This window comes from Camelina sativa, chromosome 14, assembly GCF_030686135.1.
Source record: "Camelina sativa cultivar CO46 ecotype springtype chromosome 14, ASM3068613v1".
NCBI lineage: Eukaryota > Viridiplantae > Streptophyta > Magnoliopsida > Brassicales > Brassicaceae > Camelina > Camelina sativa.
In genome coordinates, this window is record NC_141893.1 from 11,376,571 (window position 1) to 11,398,202 (window position 21,632).

The following is a 21,632-nucleotide window of genomic DNA, read 5'->3' on the forward strand; positions in this document are numbered from 1 at the left end:
TTGAGACGCTCAAGTTCAGAGAGAGAATCAGGATGCACTACAAAGAAGAACTTGACGTGAAAATCAAGTTGGATACCACAAGGGATACAAAAGGTTGAACACCAAAGGTTTCAAGTAAAAGATCTTCACGATATTCTCCAATACCGTGAACTTTTAAAAAAAAATTTAGCAAAAGGATTTAATCCGTTTAATAATCCCCTAAATCATTCCCTTTATTTCTACAATGCACAATCAACATTGCATGTGAGACCAATTTGTTAACCAAAAAATAATAATAATAATAAATAAATATCTACCTTGATTTTATTATATAATCATAATCATAATCATTTCTATTTACATAACTTAACCGTAATCAATAATGTTTTTACAAGTTAAAATGATGTTTTTACATGACTAAGTTTAAAACGATGAGAAATAGGGTCTAGCTAATAGCTATCATAACCAAAAACGTCTACTAGTTTTTTTTTACTAGTATAAGTTTAAGTCTAAATACAACTAAGACTTGTTTAACTTATTTTGTGTAGATAAAATAATTTTAAGTCTTCTAAGGCATCTCCCTTCAAAATTCATTTGTTAAACACTTAAACTAATGGTAGATAAAATAATTGTACAGATATAACACAATCATATAAGTTTAAGTCTAACCAAAAAAACAAAATCTTATCTATGCTCAATTGGGATTATTGTGAATTACCCAACAAATATCATATGAATATTTGAAGGCAGAAAAATATGCATATGAGAAAAGTAGATATTTTCATCATCGATATTTGAAACGAATTGCATGTTTTTTTTAAGCAACCAAAATTCACATATACAGTAAAACCTCTATAAATTAATACTCGGTAAATTAATAATCTCTATAAATTAATAATTTTCTCGGGTCCCAAGTTGGGACTAGTGTAATTTTGGATACTATTCGATAATATAATAAAATAATATTTTTTTTGAAAATCCTTTATAAATATTTGGTCTCATCAATAATATAAATTAATAATTATATAAAATTATCTAAATATATGTATATATACACATTAATTTTTATTAGAATTTATTTTTAATATTTTTACTATATAAAAACCTTTGAGTGTTATTTTCAAAACATGATAATTGTTATTTTTCTTGGAACTGATTTTATAAAAATATTAGTTATAACGATTAAATTTTATTTTTTGATTTTTTTTACCAAATTAGGAAAGTCTCTTTATAAATTAATAATTATTAATTTATCGAGAAATTAAAGCCTCTATAAATTAATAGATTTTCATGGTTCCAACATTATTAATTTATAGAGATTTTACTATAGATAAAATCCAGTATATTTACACATGTAGAGAACAAACATCCAACGATAGTGAGTGAATTTATGTATGCTTTTGGAGAATAGTTTAATTGTTGTAAAATATATATTCATTTTTTGGAATTTGATATTCTACTTTAGTAAAGTTACAAAACACATGGTTTTAAATAAGTTTTAAGGAAAAAAAAATGATAATAAGTTTTAACAAAGCACACCTTCCACTAGCTTGTATTTTCCACACTATTATATTAAAAACGCAAATGGATTAACAATGAAGTTAGTTCGAGAGTAGTGACTGACCTAACATTATTTTCTCCAACCATAGAACAAAAATAGTTATAAAAAGAATTTGTAGAAATTACCATTTTGATTTTAGTATTTTAAAGTTTTTTTCAAAATATATAGATTAAAAGCATAGAAGTTTTTCATGTCTACCTATAAAATAATTAAAATACTACTGAATTTTAAAATCTATATTATTATTTTTGAAGTACATTTGGGTTTATGTTCTTGAAGTTTTTCTTAATTACTTTGTTTTATTTACAACATTAACCCCTACCAATTTTCTAAAATAACATTTCGTAGAAACTCAATTAATGTAACTATTTAAAACGACCTAATTTGATATGTTCATTGCCATAAATATCTTCACAACATCTATTAACCCCTACAAATTTTTCTAAAATAACATTTCGTAGACAGTCAATTAATGAATCTATTTAAGCCAACCTAATTTAAAACGTTTATTGTCATACAAAGGTTGAAAATATATATACATTCTGTTTGTTCCTAAAACAACTATATGCATTAAATGATTAATCCCATAAAAATCTCAAAATCCATTTTAATAGATATTCGGTGACTGTAAGACCTATTCCGTTTTAATGACACAACATCATTTGAGTAACAAATTATTACTATCCCAATAATTATTACAACATTAATAATGTTCATAATAACGAAACCCCAAATTTAGAAAGTATTAATTGTTTCGTGATTGTAGGACCTCTTCCGTTTTAATGACACAACATCATTTGAGTAACAAATTATTACAATCCCAATAATTATTACAGTATTAATAATGTTCATAATAACGAAACCCCAAATTTAGAAAGTATTAATCGCAAATATTAGAATTAAGCAACAAAAAATACATTTATTCGCATATATTAATGGGTTAAGAAACTGAATATTGGTCTGAGATAATGGTATCAACTCAAATAGGAAAACACTTAACTCTGTCTTTTATTGCTAGGGATCGGAGAGTCCTTGCTCATCAAGCATGTTTCCATGTATAAATAAGAACTTCACAACCGAAACACAACACCCACAACCAAAACCTAATTTGATACGTTCATTACCATAAATATATTCACAACATCTATTAACCCCTACAGATTTTTCTAAAATAACATTTCGTAGAAAGTCAATTAATGGATCTATTTAAACCAACCTAATTTTAAACGTTTACTGCCATACAAAGGTTGAATATATATATATATTTCATTTGTTCCTAAAACAACTCTATGCATTAAATGATTAATCCCATAAAAATCTCAAAATCCATCTATATTATTATTTTTGAAGTACATTTTGTGTTATGCCCTTGAAGTTTTGGTTATTTAATTTGTTTTATTTACAACATTATCCTCTAACTATTTTCCTAAAATAACAATTCCTGGAAACTCATTTAATGGAACTATTTAAATCGACCTAATTTGATACATTTATTGCCATAAATAGCTTGACAACATCTATACATTTCGATTTTTCCAAAAACAACTCTACGCATTATATTTTTAATCCCATAAAAATCTCCAAACCTATTTTAATAGCTCTTTAGAGACTGTATGATGTCTTAAATTTAAATGACACAGCCGAGTTTGAGTAACAAATGATTACAATCGCAATAATTATTATAACGTTAATAGAGTTCATAAAAACGAGAACCCAACTTTAGAAACTCAATAATCGGGTATATTTAACTTTAGCATCAATAAAAACATTTAATATAAAAAAACCGTGTTAAGAAACTGAATATTATTATGCGATAATGTTATCAACTCAAATAAGAAAACACTAAAATCTCTCTTTTAGTGCTATGGATCGTAAACTCCTTTCTCATCAAGCATTTTCCATGTATAAATATCAACTTCACAAACAAAACACAACACACAACTAAAACCACTAATTTGACGGTTTTGAAACACGGGTTAAACCACTAATATGACGGTTTGTTGTTATATAGCAAGACATGTTATTAACATGATGGTTTGAAATAACATTAGTATAAATATAAAATATTATTAATTCGGTTTTGAAACACGGGTTAAATCTTCCTTTAATTATTTGGTCAATAGTAATATAAGAATATTAGCATATTAAATCAGGGTAATTTAACTAAAATTTTGTAAACCAATTAAATCATTGGTAAAATTGTGACTTAATCCGACAATAGCTTATAAATTACATATTTGTGTATTTATTTCCCCTATTATTGTTCTAATAATTGACAATCCAAACAAAATTATTATTTGATTAAACAAAACAAACTAAATATAAAAAACAAAACAAAAATAAAATGTTATTATTTTTAAAAAAATTGTCTTGCGGTACACCGCGGGTTAAAATGTAGTTGTATAAATAAATTCCTTAAAGTGAATACTGAAATAAATATCCAAATATAACTTATGTAATAATGATATTGGTTTGTATCGTATACTGGTTCCTTAGTTTACATGTTCCCTTAGGAAAACAATAATTATTTTTATAATATTTTATTTTTAGCTGTTGTTAGAAATTATTTGTATTAGAATTGTTGTACACAAGTTTACTATGATATGAATAAAATTTATATATAGGATTTCAAAGTGAAAAATATAGAGTGACAAGATTATTTGTCATGTAGTAAAAATATGAAAAAGTGATAAAAATTTATAAATTGTTTAGACAATTTACAAGGACATAAGTATGTAGATTTACAAGGACAAAACATGATTTTAAGTAGCCAAAAATGGCAAATCCACAGAATCATCAAGAAAATAATAAATTCATAAGACCTAGGAGAACCCAATGCAACATAACATTTTGTCAACGACTCTCCCGAATCACAATATCAACAATAACACAAAAAAAAAACTCTCATATTCACTGTCTCATTGATCATTTTTATATTCGAAACCTGAGTACGGATGGTCCAAAAATGAAACTGAAAAAATGGCTAAGCTGGAAGGTTTTGTTTTGTCACCACTCATGACTCAATGGGATCTGATCTCTAAAGATTTAAATACATTACTATTCGTCAATAGATAGTAATCATACGAAACAAGTTAACTTATTTTTTCTTAATGCTATTTTCTGTACCTCACCTCAAACATTATAGGTCAAATCTTGAAAAGAAACCTGCAGCTCATATGGTTTCTCAGCCAGAAGAGAGAAGCAACACATATTATAGAAATTCCAAGTGGGATTGTTTGTATACAACAATATTCATCGAGGCTCAGTAATTTTATTCTACGAGGTAAGATAAAAGAGTAAAATTGGGGCTCTTCTTTTATAACTCGTTCTTGACCTTTGCATCCCCATTTGGTAACACACTTTGCGATTGGGCCACCCGTTTCGCTTCCTGAATTCGATGAAAACTATTTATTATCACCTTTGAGTTACTCTAGTATACTTAAGGAAGATGCACAGACAAAGCAATGTTCAACAACTTACAGCGGCAGAGTTAGCACGGATTTCTCTATACATCTCGACTTCATCAGGAAAAGTCTCTTCAAGATTCTCCATAATATGTTTTCTCAAATCCTATATTGAAAGAATGTTGCTTAAGAGAAGCGCCTAAAGAATCAATACCCAAATCAAGAATCATTTAGACAAAGAAGTCACCTTAAAAGCATCAGTCTTTCCCTTTGTAACTTGATTTCTGGCAATGCAGCCATTAAGAACATCTTTAGTAAAGTCATCCGGGTTCTTCCCATCATCAACCAAGCTAAAACAAAGATGCAAGAAACCAACCAGTAAACATAACATAAGAAACAAAGCAAAAAGTATCTATCTTTCAAGTGTATTTCTCTTCTAGGAAAATAAAAGGACTTGTTGATCCTCACTTAATAACCTCCATGGGGATTTGAATGCTACATTTCTCGGACAACTTAGCCATGTTATCCAGCTCCAACACAAGATTATTACTGCAAAAATACACATTCATTCATTCCAACGATACCCAAAAAAAAAAAAAAAAACAATGATAGACACTGATGATTTGAGTTAAGAAAGAGTAGGAGTTTTACAGGCGCTGAAGGAGATGCAGCTGAGATGCAGGTGTAAAAGAAGAGATGGTAAGGTGTATCTGATGAAGGAGAGTCAAAATCTTGTCAATAGAGTTAACGACTTGGTTGAGATTCTCCTTTGAATCATCAGCAGCAGCAGCGGTGGTCACAGATGAAGTCCCGTCATTGGTTTGATATCTCATCGTACCGTTACTCCCACTCCCACCAATTGGCACTGCTGCACTTGTGTTCTGTGCTGGATCCATTACAAGCTTCAACACACAAAACATCCATAAAAACAAAGTAAATCACCAAATCATGATCTTCGCAAACGCAAATTCGAAACTTTTAGGAGAAGCCTAAGGCTTTTCAATCAATTAGAGTGCAATTTGATATAAATTCGCAATTTTGATTAAAACTCCAACCAAAAAGGAGGAGGAGACTGAATCAAAGCATAAACAATACCAGAAAAAAAAAACCCATTAGCGTTGAATCGAGATCCGTAAATTACCTACAACAGAGGATGGGTTTGGCGAGAGAGAGAGGATGAACTCTGAGCCAATTAGATGCGCTTCAACCCAGAGAGATTAAGATTGCTACGAAGGAGATGATTTGGTGTTTTTACAATATGTAAACCTGAGAGTTTCTTATTTATTTTACAAGAGACGGATGAAAAGGGCAGACGCAGTCCGTAGAAAAGTGGGTGTAGATGGCAATTACAGCTACTTTTCCAAAACATGTTTACATCTATACGGACTTTTCAACCATAGTGTATTTTTGAAAAGGTTTTGACATAAAATCAAGATAATTTTGCCCTTATCTCTCTCTCTTTTAGAGTTTTGCGGTAATTATTTATGGTTCTTAGATATTTACTATGGAGGAAGATCCAAAGGTCACAAAAGAAATATAACTAAAAGAATTTTGTCAAGTTTTTTTTTTCTCTTATTTGATGATCTATTTGTTTGAGGAGTTTATAATTACATTTTTCTTTCATTCTTTTATCTTTATTTATCATTTATTTAGCTATTATTAATAAATTTTGTATATTTTTTACACAAAATATAATAATTACATTTTTTCTAAATTTTAAGATGCACTTTGCTATACTTTATATGAATAAGTTATATACTATCCAATTTTAGCTGAATATTTGTTTTATGATAAGTGGATGGTAAACTGTGGATAATTACTTGATTAGACTACTAAATTCATAATTTGAGTATGTAATGTAATTGGTTGGACGTGGTTTTGTAGATGCACTTTTGTGGTTGTCTTCTGCATATGAAGTAACATGAATGACTTATGGTTTAGGGTTTAAAGTTTAGATATTAGGGCTTATGTGAATGAGGTGACTATGTTTTGGGTTCAGGATTTAGGATTTAATATTCAGAGTGTAGAGTTTAGTAATACCCATCAATTTCAGCGTCCATGACAACGAGTCCACATGGAAACATATTTATTGATTGGGTTATAGTGCAATTTTTTAGATAGAAAAGTATATTTTGTGGATATTTTTTTGTGGATACCAATGTACACAGATCAAATAACCATTATACAACATCCACAGACAACACGAGATCGTTGCATCATGTTTTGTGTTGGAACAAAAACATATACATACCAAATGGTTTATAAAAAAAGAAAAAAAGACAACACTCATTAATTTAAAATATTGGATATCAATCATGTGGATGAATAGCTATGGATACTTATTTTATAATATCTTGCTCATCCTAGATGAAGAGAAATTTGTCCTAGATAAATTAGCCATTTAGATGTCTTTTATCCAAACGTTTTTGCATTATTTTCTCATCTAGAACTATGACTGTTAAAAGTGTCACTACAAACATACTACAAATGCATGGTCATTAATATCAAAGACTATCCATCAAGCATACTACATATGCATGATCATTAATTTCTTTGTAAGACTAGTTCATATCTATATTTTCTCTTCACCACATATATTATACAACGTAATCCACATGAACATCGCCTGGTGGATGAGCTACCATGGATGATTGACATGACTCTATTTTTTTTAATTATGGATATCAGATATATGTTAAGATATAAAAGTGGAAGTTGTTCTGAGTCATATTTAGATTATTAATTAATAAAATAAAATACTAATTTAGGTGGAATTAGAAATTATTAATATTACTATGAATAATAATTCAATTATATTTGATTTAGATTGAACTTACAATTTTTTTGTTTTGAAAAAAAATTGAAAAATATAAAACAATGTCAATCTACAAGTTACATTTAAAATAATATAATTAAAGTGAGATAAAAAAAATAAATATGAAAAGAAAAAAAGAAGAAGGAAAGAAAAAATAAGGTAAAATAAAATGAAAAAAGGTATATAGATTATTTTATATAGTAAAAATATAGGAATAGTAAAAAGGAGATGTAAATGTTATTAGTGCGTGTTGATGCAATATTCTCAAATCTCAACTATATACGTCGACCTAATTTTTTAATCACGGCCACTTTGGATTGCTGACGTGGCACATTATCTTCTCTCGTTCAATTAAATCGACGATGTATATTTTCCCATTCTTGATTTAGTTGCATTAATGATCTTGTTTAGTACATTTTTTTTATACAATACACTAGTCTACATCTGAAAATTTTGAATAATATGGTTTTCAGTTCATTGCTTGATCCATTGGAGAGGAAAGTGTTAGTATTACACTTTACGTCTTTACGCTAAAATTCTCCTTTTCCACGGATAAAGCTTAAATAAAACTCAAAAACAATAAGCACAAGCACTAAGCTATATTAGGTAGTACTAAAACGCTCGTTGCCGGGATGACGTATTCTCTTCAGGAAGATTGAGTATTTGCTGAATCTGGTAATGAGCCTGCATATATATCACATGATACAAACAACCATTAGGATAATCACTACCCGAACGGTAACTAGGCAGAGGGTTTCTAGTCAAATCCTAACCTCACAAGACAAATGAACTACTATTACTAAGCAAGATAAGAACTTGAACTTACCAGTTTGATGCGACCTTTGATCTGCGTAATAACAGCAGTAAACTCTTCTAGTTGCCTGCCAAAACAAAAACCACCATTTATATATAGTAAATCAAACTATAGTGCATCATATACGATAATACAACCATGTTTTCCTTGGATTCACCCACAAGAAAACAGCAATATAAGGCAACATTCAGAACTTTGACAACTTTAAAACAAGCAAGCAGCATTTGGAGAAAGCAAAGGTTTATCATACTTTTTAATTCTTTCCTCCCTTTGTGAAATATGGTCAAGAGCTTCTTGCCTGGTGAGTTCCACATAAAAGCCGAGTCCTATATCCATGAATATGTGCCGAGTATCTGGCCTGAACTCAAACACACACACCCAAATCAACTGTAAACAAAATCAGAAAGGAAACCTGTAGAACTTATCTCAGATTTCAATCGGCAGTAATCTCAACATTTTATGCTCAGCTCAATAAAACATAACTAGCATCTAACATATACAAACACAGTGAAAGTTCACTACTTATAAAGTTTATTGAAGGCAGAAGAGTTTGTGCTCTTTCGAAAATGCATTAAGCTGCACCATGGAGACAGTGTATGACATTTCACAGACAATGACTTGACTAATATTAAACGAAAGAATCAAGAGCTATCAGTGACGTACACTTCAGCTTGCATGTAAACTTCTGAACCGAGGTTGACCATTGTTTTGAGACTATTCACATCATTTTTCTCCAGAGTTTCTAGGTTATTCCGCAAGTCAGAGCTAAAGTGGGAATAACACCGTTAAGGAAACAAGAATATCCAACCAAATTAGAGATCACTAGAACAGCAACGAATTATGAACGACTACACCAAGAATAGTTCCTCTAGATTTCAAAAACACAAAAAAAACCCAAGTTAAAAAAACTGATTGGTAAATGAATCCAGTCATCTTTGAAGGGGATAAGACATGGGAGAAACTAGCAAAACATTGAGAAATAGCTTAATGAGATACACATTTCGAGAAGCAAGAGTCTTCCCTATACAATAAGGATACAGTACTTTTTGTTCTTCAAAGATCTTGTCCCTGCAAAACCAAACAATGCAGAGACCACAATGACTATAAAACCTCAAACTAAAAGACTATAAACGAATAACAACATGCAAAGAAAACACACAAATCTAATCCTATACATACCGTGAAGCAGTTGCGTGTACAAGCTTCTGTTTTAAACCTTTATCAATAATCTCCTCCAACAAATGCAAGTCCTTTTGGCGTCCCTCGTCCATTACTGCAACACGACCAAACACACATCAAGCTTAAAGGCTCAAAAACATCGCCTTGTTTATTTGATGGACCTAGAGTCTTGAATTGTTCGTAATTTCAAAATCAAGAGTCACCTAAAAAATCAACAAGAGCATTGAAACTACATAGGAATTGCATCGAACTAATACTTAGAAGCATATCATCGAACAGGTGGTGAGCACCCCAAGAGAGAACCAAAAATCACAAAAAAGTTCTTCTTAAAACACGATGATCATAACTGATTTCTAAACGAAACGTTATCAAAAAAAAAAACAAGAAAGCATTCAACTTTATTGAAATCCAAAGTCGATAAACGTGAATAAAAAATCAGATTAACAAAAATTAGAGATACAGAGAACAGCAAAGGTCCACGATGATTCTGACTCACTAGAAAGGTGTTGAAAGAGGTCTACACACGAACAGAGCAAACGAAGATGGTGCTGGTGGTTACAGCGATGTTCAACGTCGGTGATGGAGACGGTGAAGGAGGACGAAGGATATAATTTGGTGGTGGTCGAATCCAATTTATTTATACCATGTAAAAACCGGTTTACGATCAATTTTGGTTTTTACTTCCAAGTCCTTTAGAATATAATTAATTTTCATAAAGCCCCACCTAGTTTTTAAAATTACTAGTTTACGCCTAAAGTTTTCCAAACACTAACTAACATATACTACGAAGTTCGTTAGTAGTACGAACAAACTTGAGATGCTATAATCATCAAACCATGTAAACATACATAGAAATCATTAATCACACATAACAAAACCTTAAAAATGCATCAAATTTTATTGGTGATGAAAACAAAAAAAAATGTTCCAAGTGAAACCCCATTGATATACATCTTCTTCTTCAACTAATACGTTTCCATGTTCATTCGCCGAGTATGATCCATAAACACACAACAAAACTTGAACCGCCAATACCATTACTCCGTATCCACAACCGCAATGGTCTCCATGATTGGCTGAGTTTCACCACCTCTTGAAGCTTCCATACTATAATAAACTCGGCAGCTGAAATAGAACACTGCACTCATCATCGAATCTATAAGTGTCACAAAGGAATACATCAACACCAACAGAGGACCTTCCCATAGCCTCGAAGACCCATCTCCATAACTCACTTTCTTCACTCTATGATCAAACAACCCTTCCACAAACGCCAATCCTAAAGTCGACCCAAGGAACATCAACAAACCAACCTGAATCTGCCCTTTGATCAGATCACTAGCTCTCACCAACGCTCCTATCCCTGAAACATCTTCCAAAACCGAGATCACAACCGCGGTGTTGCAGATGATAATCGCGTTTGCGAAAACTACAGAGAATGCTAAACCAACTAAGATGGCTCCATAGACACTGAAATCAGGAGAGAAGCCGAGAACAAAGAAGGAACTGCAGATTGCTACGAGGAGAACGCAGAAGAAAGTGAAGCAACCAACAATCATAATGCAAATCCAAAGGTAAGTGTACACAACTCGTTTCCATATCTTATTCAATGCAACCAAGAACTTGCTAATCTCGGCTTTTTCCCTCGAGTAAGTGCAATCAACTGAGTAAACCACAGCTGCTTTAGACAAGAGAGACACAGTGATGAACAAAGGGAAACACATTGCTGACGAAACAGAGGTTTCAGCGAATTTCTGACAAGAGTGTTTGACAAAAGGCTGTAAAGGAAGACCACTTGACTTTGCCACTAAGAGAAGCTTCACTGTGAGCTTGTTCACTAACGATTGATCAACTAAAAAGTTCGGTAAAATCAAAGCAGAGACAGGACAGATCAAAGCAGCAGTAGTGATCATGAAAGCACCTAGATTGTACCGGAGGATTCGAACGGATTCTCTAAGGATCTCTAATGCATTCGAAGAGTGAAACTGCTTGTGACTGTATGATTTTAGCTCTGGTTTCCGCAAAACACCTACGAGATTTGTTGTTTCCGTCTCCATTTTTGAGAGAGTGAAGTGGGTTTTTCAGTTGAGTTCGAGGTTACATACCATGAATCTTGATTCAGAAGCAGCGAGTCGAAGCAAAGATTCGATCTTTCAGACAACCCAGAAACCAAATTGGATCTTAGGCTTCTTTAGCAGAGTTTAAAAAAAAACTAAAAAAAAAGACGAATCTTGGAATGGGATCTCGATGATGTTGTCTACGTTCCTACAAAAATTTTGTAATAGAGAATGGTTTCTCTAAAAAAGAAAAAAAAGTGAAAGATTACTAATTTTGTCGGTGGCACAAGTGAACGTGCTTTTGTCCCCTCCAGTGAAGATAATCCAAACGGGGACGTTGTAATCAGTCTTCTTCTTCATCGCGAAGTTGAAGTTAAACCGCTGCTAATTCAACAAGAATCCTAAAAACACTGAACCGTAACCCGGTTTGGAAATTATTGATTTGATTTGATCAATTGAGTTAGGCCCAACAATAATAGCTCTTAATGGGCTTTTTGAGAGAGAGAGAGAGAGAGAGAGAGAGAGAGAGAATTTTTCCGGTGAAAGTACGATGAAGTTTTGAGTTAAAAGTGGAAAGTGACACGCCGTTGACCACTAAAGACGAGAGCTTTTGAGAGATACAATGGAGCTGAATCTTCAAGAGAGTGGAAGGAGATCAATTCGATGCATTGTCAAACTTGGTTTGTCTTTTGATCCCAAATTGCTTCAACGATTCTTACATTGCATTTTTAGTTGTTCTGTCTTATGGGTTTGATTTTAATTTGATTTTTCCAATTCCGACAATGAGGAAGGACTCTAAAGATCTCTCCTTTATTACTATCCCATCAATACTAGCTGTGTAACACCAAAATGTCTTGAATGATTTGATAGGAGGTGCGGCGATTACTTGCAAGAACGAGCTGGAGAAGATTCACGATGAGAATCTGGAGATCGTGGCTTGTCAGTTACGTCAGGCTATGATGGAAGGTTCAGTTCCGAGCAAGGTTATTGGAATGGATTGGAGCAAGAGACATGGAAGCTCCGAGATTGCTTGTGATGTGGATGTCTTAGGGGATCAGGAGTCTTCTGAGTTTAGCAAATTTGTTGTGGTTCACGGCGCAGGTTAGTTGTTTACTTGTTGGACATTGGTTCATCTATGCTTGAATCTTATAATGAAGGATCAAATAACATCTTTGATTAGTTCTTTACAGATCATTGACCTTCCTTGTGTTGTTTTGATATATGTCATTAGGTTCATTTGGGCACTTTCAGGCCAGTAGATCCGGAGTTCATAAAGGAGGGCTTGAGAAACCTATTGTCAAAGCTGGTTTCGTCGCTACTCGTATATCTGTGAGACTCTCTGCAAAGCTAATGCTCTTACTTGAGCTAGTCTTGAAGTTGTTTTGATAGTTACTCTTTCCACTCCTTTGCAGGTCACAAATCTTAATCTTGAAATTGTAAGAGCACTTGCCCAAGGTACCTCTAAAAGTTTATTCTCTACTTCTCCTCTGAAACTATGTTTGCTGAGAGGAAAAGATGAATTTTGATGCTAAAGTTTATGCTTTCTTGCAGAGGGGATTCCTACTATCGGCATGTCTCCATTTGCATGTGGTTGGTCAACCTCCAAAAGAGATGTAAGAATCATCAGAACTTCTTTACCTTTAGATATTACCTGATCTGAAGCTTGGTTGATTCAATTCTAATGAGACTGCTATTTGCATTAGGTGGCTTCTGCGGATCTATCAATCGTAGCTAAAACAATAGATTCAGGATTTGTCCCTGTAAGTTTTGAATCCCACCAGTGGCATTAGGTAGATGTTTCTAAAGTCATTCGACCATAATTTTGGCTGTCCTGGCCAGGTTCTCCATGGAGATGCAGTGCTAGACAATATACTGGTAATATGCTCTCCCGGGATACCAAATATCCTCTAGGTTCTTGTCCTTTCAGAATTTGAACTGCTGAATATTCTTGCCCTGAGCAGGGCTGCACCATATTGAGTGGTGATGTTATCACCCGTCATCTTGCGGATCATTTGAAGCCAGAATACGTTGTCTTCCTCGTATCCTTTTCATTTTATAAAATGCAAGTTTGCTTTTTTTTTTTTAATATGTGTTCTTTCTTTGTTATCTGAGTAACTCCTTGCAAAGACAGACGTACTAGGTGTCTACGATCGACCACCTTCAGAGCCTGACGCTGTGCTCTTGAAAGAGATATGTTAGTTCCAAACTTTACTGTTCTTTTTAAATGGTTTTGCAACTCTTGGCCTAATCTAACAGTTCATGCAGCTGTTGGACAAGATGGAAGCTGGAAGGTTGTGAATCCCGTATTGGAACACACAGGTAAAAGACAGAGAACCTATTTTGTAAAACTATGCAATAAAGTCTGAGGTTTTAGTTGAAACTTGTCTAAATTTTGGAATGAAACAGTTGATTACTCTGTTGCCGCCCACGATACAACCGGTGGAATGGAAACAAAGATATCAGAAGCTGCTATGATTGCAAAACTTGGAATTGATGTCTACATCGTGAAGGTATAGAAAAGACATCTTTTGTCTTTAACTAAATTATCTCTCTTAGATAAAGATGAGCTTTAAACCCACCATTATGCTTTCTTTGTATATCTCCTGAACAGGCTGCAACGTCACATTCACAGAGAGCGCTCAGCGGCGACTTGAGAGACTATGTTCCTGAAGATTGGCTCGGGACTATAATCAGCTTCTCAAAGTAGCATTATCTCCAACTCCAACACAAAAATACTAATCCCAGCTTTTCAAGAAAGAAAACATTGACCTTTTTCTTGGTAATGGTGTTTATGTGTTTTCTATTACCATACTTCGTGCATAGACGACAAATATCTTGTATTGTAATGTCAAAGCAATTAACCTTGATTGTTAAAAGAAATTCGTAACCCTTGGCAACTTGCGCTGTTTTTAAAAACAATCGAACACTTTACCAACATTGAAATTGGAAATAAAATGCATTTAACTCTCCATCATTGTGCACAGATTAAGATGAGCACAAACTAACTTTCATATCTAAGGACGAAGAATTTACGGGCTCGGTTAAAGCCACAAAGACGCAGTGAAACTGTTTTTGACCAAATTGAAGACAGACTGCAGAGAGATCACAAGTATTGGGTAACAAAACTTAGAGAACAAACATAACCAAAAAAAAAACAAAGTGGAAAGGGTTTAAGAATAACATCTGATAGGAAACTTTCAATGTTTCAACACAAACTTTTCAACAATCCAAAACCAATAGATGTCTTGAAACAAGAAACACACACATGGTCTAAATTAGGAAAAAGAAAAAAAAAACATCCTTTTGTTCTCATAACACTGACATTTGTTTGTCAAACTGGTAATAATATAATCCTCCTCAGTGAAAAGAGAATGATACTTTGTTTACTTGCCACCACCAACTTCCTTGACGGCACAGATCTGCTCCTCTCCCATGGAAGACATAACAGACACCACAACATCCTTACCCTCCTCAAATCCACTCCTCATCTGCATATACAAAACCCCCACAATTGCTTTTCAATATCACAATTCGAACACAAGTCCTGTCTGAGAGAGAGAGCAAATATGAAAAGAAAATAACCTGAGCGGCAAGAGCATCATCGGTGGGGAGCTTGAGGTCATCCTTAGTGCCACCACTGTCGGTCAAAAGGCTAACCTGTTATGTGAACAAACAAACAAAACATTTCAAACATACCCAGGGAGTAAACAAAGGCTAAATGATAGAGGAAAGTGAGTATGAAAGAAAGACATACAAAGCCATCCTCAGAGATATCAATCAACTGGTAATCAACACGGTTCACATGAGGAACCTGACAAATATAAAAAAAAAAACAAATCTCGAATCAGATCATGCATAGAGATATTATGATGAATCATGCATAAAGAGATTTGGTGATAGAGTCTCATACATCACAATTGTGGGAAGAAGGCACAATATCTTCAAGCTTCTTAGCGTTGAAGATATCAATAGCAACAAAGTGACATTTGGCGTGACCGTGCTTGCCAGTCTTGGAAGTCGAAACCTCAACAACCTATATACATATATATATATATATATCATACATCAAAATCACACATCAAAATCGAACATCGAATCAAAACCTTGTTCTCCATGGCTATCTTAGATCAAATCAATCACAATCACAAAAAAAAAAGCGTCTGATACTGTATTCTGATTTCAATTATTTCCGCAAACATAACACGAATCTACAGCACCATCACCATAACAAACGAAACAAGGATATAAGAAGAAGATTCATCTAAAGCGATCTGATTAACCAGTAACCGAAAGATTAAAAAAAAAAAAGCAACAAAATCATTTCAAATCGGATGACATAAACAAAATCAAGGAAGATCTAGGAACAGATAAGAGAGATCGGATGGAGGAAATCGAGAAAAAAAAAAAAGGACCTTGCAGGGACGGCCTTTGATGACGATGTGACCACCTTTACGGATGTTACCAGCTTGCTGAGGGTAGGTCTTGGAAGCTCCGGATTCGCTGGACTCGAAGTGGTGCTCGTCGTCAGACATGTTTTTTTTTTCACGGATTTGAGGAAGATGAAACAAATAGAGAGAGATGGAGAAGATGAAAAAAACCTAAAAAAGGAGAAGTCAGACAAAGTGATGTCGATTTTTTTATATAGAGAGGCAGAGAGGAGAGGAGAGGAGAGGAGAGGCGAGGAAGGGGAGACCTTTCTAGGGTTACTGTGTTATTATCCTCTTTCTCAGCCGTTCGATTAGAATATTCTCAACCGTTCAGATTTACTCTAAAATTTATCCTTTTTTTCTTCTTTCTGTTGTTGCATCGCGTGCTTTCCACGCGGCCCCACTTTAGCTTGCGGCGTCTAATTTCTCTCATTTTATTCTTTTTTTCTTTAAAGAAAAAAAATACGACTTTTCTTTTGCTGTAAGGACATTTTTACGGAGGGAACAGTTTTCGGGTGTTTTTAGAATAAAAATATTATAAAAATAATGTAAAATTATTAGTTTAGATTTTTATCAAAAAATTAGTTATTGGAAGAACAAGTTTAAGATCATAAAATTTAATAATATAATAATCTTAAACACAAATGTGAATGTTTACAACATGCTAAAGGTTATGTATTCATCGGGAAAGATTACACACTCTACATATAAGAAAACACAAGTGTAAACAAACAGTCGAGGCCAAGTCCTTCCAAGATTGGGAAACACTAAAATTTTGAAAAGAACAATACATTTACGCTATAACAGATGAGCCATGAACTCACCACTCACAAAAGTCTCTGCATCAAGCAATGTAACGACTCAAACTAAAGAAGCGAGTTTCGTAAGAGTGATTACCCGATGTCTGTGCTTAGCGCCTTTGAAATAAAGAAGGCTGTGACGTCTCTGGTTCTGAGACAAATCTAGTCTAGGAAGTAGATGCGTGTATGGAACAATCACATCCTTAATGACAGAGACTTGAGTATGCTCTATCCTCTCAGGCAAGCTAGTCCCGTTGGATGATTTAGAATCTTGCCTGAACCAGCCTCCAAAATCCACCACTAGAAGAATCGACAAAGCAATCTCCTCACGAACATGCCACATTCCAAAGATATAAAGAGAGAAGCTTTAGTACCAGTTAGAACAAAAACGTGATCCAAGCTTCAGTGTTCTTGACAAAATCAAGAACTTCTCTCTCTCTGTGGTAATCTTCGTTTCCAGACTTCTTCCTAAACGAACCTTTACCATTTCCAAGCTCCATCTCAGCACTCAACGTAGCAAAGAAGGGCACGAACACTACATCAGCGTCAGAGCAACAATGTTACTTGCTGTGTCCTGTGATATTTGCCACTCTAGTGGATCCACTGGTACCCTGGAGAAGAGTTATAGAGTTGTAAATCATGTGGCTGAAAAAGCAAGGGTCTTGAAACCGATTATGTATATACTAGATAACAGACGATCATGAAACCATTGCCAATTCTGAGATTATTAAAGTAAAGTGATATGATGATGAAATATGTAAAAAGTAAAGTCGACGCACCACTGATTCACCCAAAAACAAGTAAAGAGAATCGAGCAAAAGTTTGTGTGTGTGCATCAAAAACCAAAATCCACAGGGAGAAGACATGAAAATCCAAAGTAAATCAATTTCAAAATCAAATTAACACACTGATTGCAAAAACCCTAATTCGACAAACATATGCAAAGAGCAATCACACTTTCTCACAGATCAAACGAGCCAAATAATATTCCTCGGTTACTAAACAGCAAATCACTAAAATCAGAGACCAAAGAACAGAATCCAACACAGTAAACAGAGAGAATCGATAAATATAGTCTGAGAGAACTTACGAGACATTGAGTTGGTGAAAAAGGAGACCGAGAATGGCGAGAGAGCATAAGGAATTGGAGAAGAAGAAGAGAAGCGAGAAGACGAAGAGGAGAGAGAAAGAGAGGAACAAGCAAGGAATTGAACAGAGAGGTCTAGTGGACGCCATTGATGTGTTTTAATGGCCGGAATACAAACCTTAGTCGGAGAAGATGGTGACCATGAAGCTTTCCCCGTTTTGGAGAGAAACAAGAAAACCTACATGGGATATCAAACAGAAGGAGAGAAATGAAAAATTCTCTCGTTTGCAAAAAATCTCAACCACTCAAACACTGCCATGTCCTAATAGAATTGGGCTTAAATCAGTTCTAATTGAAGACCAAACAAAATATTCTAAGGCCACTGCTCAGTTTATTTTTGATTTAAATGAGCTTAGAACACCCAAACTGTTCTCCGGTTAAAGATGGCCTAAAGGTCAGATTTAAAAACATAAGGTTGGATTAGACTTTTTAATTTGTGTTTTGTGAAATAAGTAAAAAAATTCTGCTCACATCTCATTTCAATTAAGACTTCTGTATACTTGATGTGGATCTTCACTGCAAGACGTAATTACTAATAGGGTATCTCGGAAAACTGAATCAAAATACATATCAAAAGAGTTATCAATAAATAGTTGAAGAAAAGGGTATATACATGAGCATGACAAAGTCATAGTTTGGACTTGGGATGCCACAGCGATGTGTATATATATTTGCCAAGAATGTCGATATACATGCCACTGTTGCACCAACATCAGCCAAAAACGAAAGTATCCAACACTCTGATCATCCAACACAACCACACCTAACTAGCATCCATATACAAAATGTGAACAAAGACCATCCTCATCGCTACAACACATGGTATATTCTTAAGGGTTTTAAAATAATAAAAATGTTGAATAGTGGGTACAACTGTTCTTAAGAATAAGAAAATTAGTCTCATGCAAGAAGAACTGTTGAATGGTGTATTCTTTAAGTGTAAACCATTATTTAAATATTTTAACTTCCCTAAGACCACTACAGATGTGGCGTTAAGGATGCCCATAGAAGAAACCTTTACTTGCTCGAGAAACACAACTTTATAGAGGACAAGAAAAGACGCAGAGACTTGTAATATACCAATGCTAACAAATCTAAAGCTACTAATCAAAAACAAAATATAAAGCTTTAACATGTGAAATATGATCATGAATTTTTTTTGTTCAAGTTGTTGAGATGAGTTAATAGTTGGCTTGCGCCTCTCTCCATGAGAGTACACAAATGGATGTAATCGTACTAATAGTTCCAACATTCAAATCGTACTTCGTACCTAATAAAAATTTTATTCAAGAATTGAATCATCGAATCCAATATTCATTTTCTAACCAAAATACAAGAATTTCCATACTTTATTATTACCTTATCACAATTCATGAATAAAAGTTTTCAAAATTCTCTGTAATCTCTAAAGACTAATGTTATTACTCAAAATTAATGATATCATTAGCCTTTGTTTGCAATTCTAGACTTTAGCAAAGATCTTTCCACTTTGTAAAATCTCAGATATTTCATATATAATAATCAAGCAAAATCAAAATAATTGCACAACAAGCATTATTAAATATGAATGCACGGTACTGATTTTTGAAAACCTCCACAAAGGCACAAACATCTTGGATGGAAGGACCGAAGGAGGTGCCTAGTTGCTACCGGAAAATGGGCTAAGTGGGCCTGATCATTTACGGGCCATTATCTTTCCAGTGTTCTTTCGTACATACATTTAGAAAGGTTGTATTAGTATTAGCACGTTATAAGAGACTGATGTCATGCATTTCATCCCTTTCTTAGAGAACCAAAAACTTTCATAACTTCAATATGAAGTCTGTTTGAGGCTTTATACATATGTACTAGTTTTTTTACTGCTAAATATCAAATTTCATCTTACTTTCGAGTTTGAAAGGCATGCCATGAGCTATAAATAGCGACCGGAATATTCATGAACATATTATACTCTACTGCGTTCTGAGCATTCTACTCTACTTTTACAAAATTACATTTTACCTTCATTTATGGTATCTAATATATTTTCCTCAAGAATGTTATTCATTTTCTTTTTGGTTAATCCATATTTACTTCTTATATCTATATCATGACATTATAACTTGATTTTTTCTATATGATACACCAAATTTTTGAACCGATTTGCAAAATAATCTCAATAAAAAACAAATCATAATTAAATAGGTGGAAATTATTATGATACGATTTAACCAAAATGACATTTTGTCATTATTTTGTTAAGTAGATAAAAATGTAGTGCGAAATCGTGTAAAATAGAAGTCATCTGTCAAATGATTACTAATGCAGTATAGAGAACATGCTGACATTTTGACCCCAAAGAAAAAAGAGTATTGGGTGACATCAGGTAAAATATTATTATGTTTTCATATTAACATAACATGCTATTTGAAATAAATAAATAAATAAATCATTTGGAGGCGACATTGTAATACTCCCCCATTCTTTTTTTTTTTAGCAAATAATTTCTTAAAATCATGTAGCAGATAATTTTTGGAAATATGAATTCTTTTTTTGTTTAGAACTCTTTGTAACTCAAAGCCTAAATATCAGTGCCTTCACTTAAAACCTGTCACGTGTCAGGAGTCTACTCAGGACTAAAAAGAATGCTTTTTTTTTTGTTTCTCTGGGGATAGTGGCAGTTAATGTAATAATCTCACTAAAACAGCCTTTTCTTAGTTGAATAATTTATTTGAGTAAAGAAGAAATGATGATCAAACCAATCAGGGACGACCAGAAGCAAACGTTTTCTCTAACAAATAATAAATCCTGAACTCGTAATTATCTACAAAGGTCAGGGGTCCTTCGTAATCGTACCTAAAAAAACCTCAAAGTTGGCTTACATGTGGGGGCCAATAGCTTTTAAATCTAACTAACATTTTAAAACAATTTATGCTTAATTTAGAAATTGATACGTATTGTTTTTTTTTTTTAATCATATATGCATATTTATTTGGTTATAATATGTCTTTATATACATATAAAGCTCCGAATGGAGATAGTGTATCAGACGTAGCAGATCTAGCGGATCTAGCGGATCAAGCGAAAAAAAGTAGATTTAGTGGATCTAGTGAAACAAGTGTGGATCTAGTGGATCAAGCGGTTTAAAATTTATGTTTGAATGGTAAAAGTGGTTCAAAGTACTGTACAAATTTAAAATAATCTATTTCAATTTTCAAATTAGTATTTAATTTTTCATAAGTAGATTCTAATTAATATTGTATTATATGAATATTAATTATTTTTACATACTAAATTTGAGTTTTTTTTATAATTTTGTATTACATTAGTGTGTAGACATGAATCATAAATCTTATATAATTGTGTATATATATAATATATGTCGATGTTATAAACATTTATAATATTATACATATACAATTATAAACCTTAGTCAAAAACATAAAAATATTATACATATACAAGTATAA

General features: G+C 33.1%; 5 protein-coding genes across 5 annotated transcripts; 1 reads left to right on the plus strand and 4 right to left on the minus strand.

Moving 5' to 3' along the window:
• Positions 1-4,734: 4,734 nt before the first annotated feature.
• On the minus strand, positions 4,735-6,522 carry LOC104741186 (mediator of RNA polymerase II transcription subunit 10b). Its single transcript, XM_087485438.1, has 6 exons — positions 6,086-6,522; positions 5,596-5,846; positions 5,413-5,493; positions 5,192-5,294; positions 5,021-5,110; positions 4,735-4,928 (listed from the first exon to the last, which is right to left on the minus strand). The coding sequence occupies exons 2-6, from the start codon at positions 5,838-5,840 to the stop codon at positions 4,857-4,859; spliced, it is 591 nt and encodes a 196-aa protein (XP_087341564.1). The 5' UTR covers positions 5,841-5,846; positions 6,086-6,522; the 3' UTR covers positions 4,735-4,856.
• Positions 6,523-8,210: 1,688 nt separating this feature from the next.
• On the minus strand, positions 8,211-10,408 carry LOC104741187 (uncharacterized). The gene is made up of 7 exons (XM_010461982.3): positions 10,249-10,408; positions 9,753-9,846; positions 9,612-9,641; positions 9,237-9,338; positions 8,824-8,931; positions 8,586-8,640; positions 8,211-8,443 (listed from the first exon to the last, which is right to left on the minus strand). Exons 2-7 carry the CDS (start codon positions 9,842-9,844, stop codon positions 8,372-8,374), a joined length of 459 nt encoding a protein of 152 aa, XP_010460284.2. The 5' UTR covers positions 9,845-9,846; positions 10,249-10,408; the 3' UTR covers positions 8,211-8,371.
• A 142-nt stretch (positions 10,409-10,550) lies between these two features.
• Positions 10,551-12,206, minus strand: LOC104741188 (uncharacterized). The gene has a single exon (XM_010461983.3). It carries the CDS (start codon positions 11,807-11,809, stop codon positions 10,790-10,792), a length of 1,020 nt encoding a protein of 339 aa, XP_010460285.2. The 5' UTR covers positions 11,810-12,206; the 3' UTR covers positions 10,551-10,789.
• LOC104741189 (isopentenyl phosphate kinase) lies at positions 12,086-14,706 on the plus strand. The gene is made up of 12 exons (XM_010461984.3): positions 12,086-12,489; positions 12,680-12,910; positions 13,041-13,138; positions 13,222-13,264; positions 13,361-13,422; positions 13,513-13,569; positions 13,649-13,684; positions 13,771-13,848; positions 13,937-14,003; positions 14,075-14,128; positions 14,216-14,319; positions 14,421-14,706. The coding sequence occupies exons 1-12, from the start codon at positions 12,432-12,434 to the stop codon at positions 14,514-14,516; spliced, it is 984 nt and encodes a 327-aa protein (XP_010460286.2). The 5' UTR covers positions 12,086-12,431; the 3' UTR covers positions 14,517-14,706.
• A 269-nt stretch (positions 14,707-14,975) lies between these two features.
• Positions 14,976-16,643, minus strand: LOC104741191 (eukaryotic translation initiation factor 5A-2). The gene is made up of 5 exons (XM_010461985.3): positions 16,222-16,643; positions 15,720-15,842; positions 15,564-15,620; positions 15,392-15,466; positions 14,976-15,297 (listed from the first exon to the last, which is right to left on the minus strand). Exons 1-5 carry the CDS (start codon positions 16,339-16,341, stop codon positions 15,193-15,195), a joined length of 480 nt encoding a protein of 159 aa, XP_010460287.1. The 5' UTR covers positions 16,342-16,643; the 3' UTR covers positions 14,976-15,192.
• Between the last annotated feature and the right edge of the window lie 4,989 nt (positions 16,644-21,632).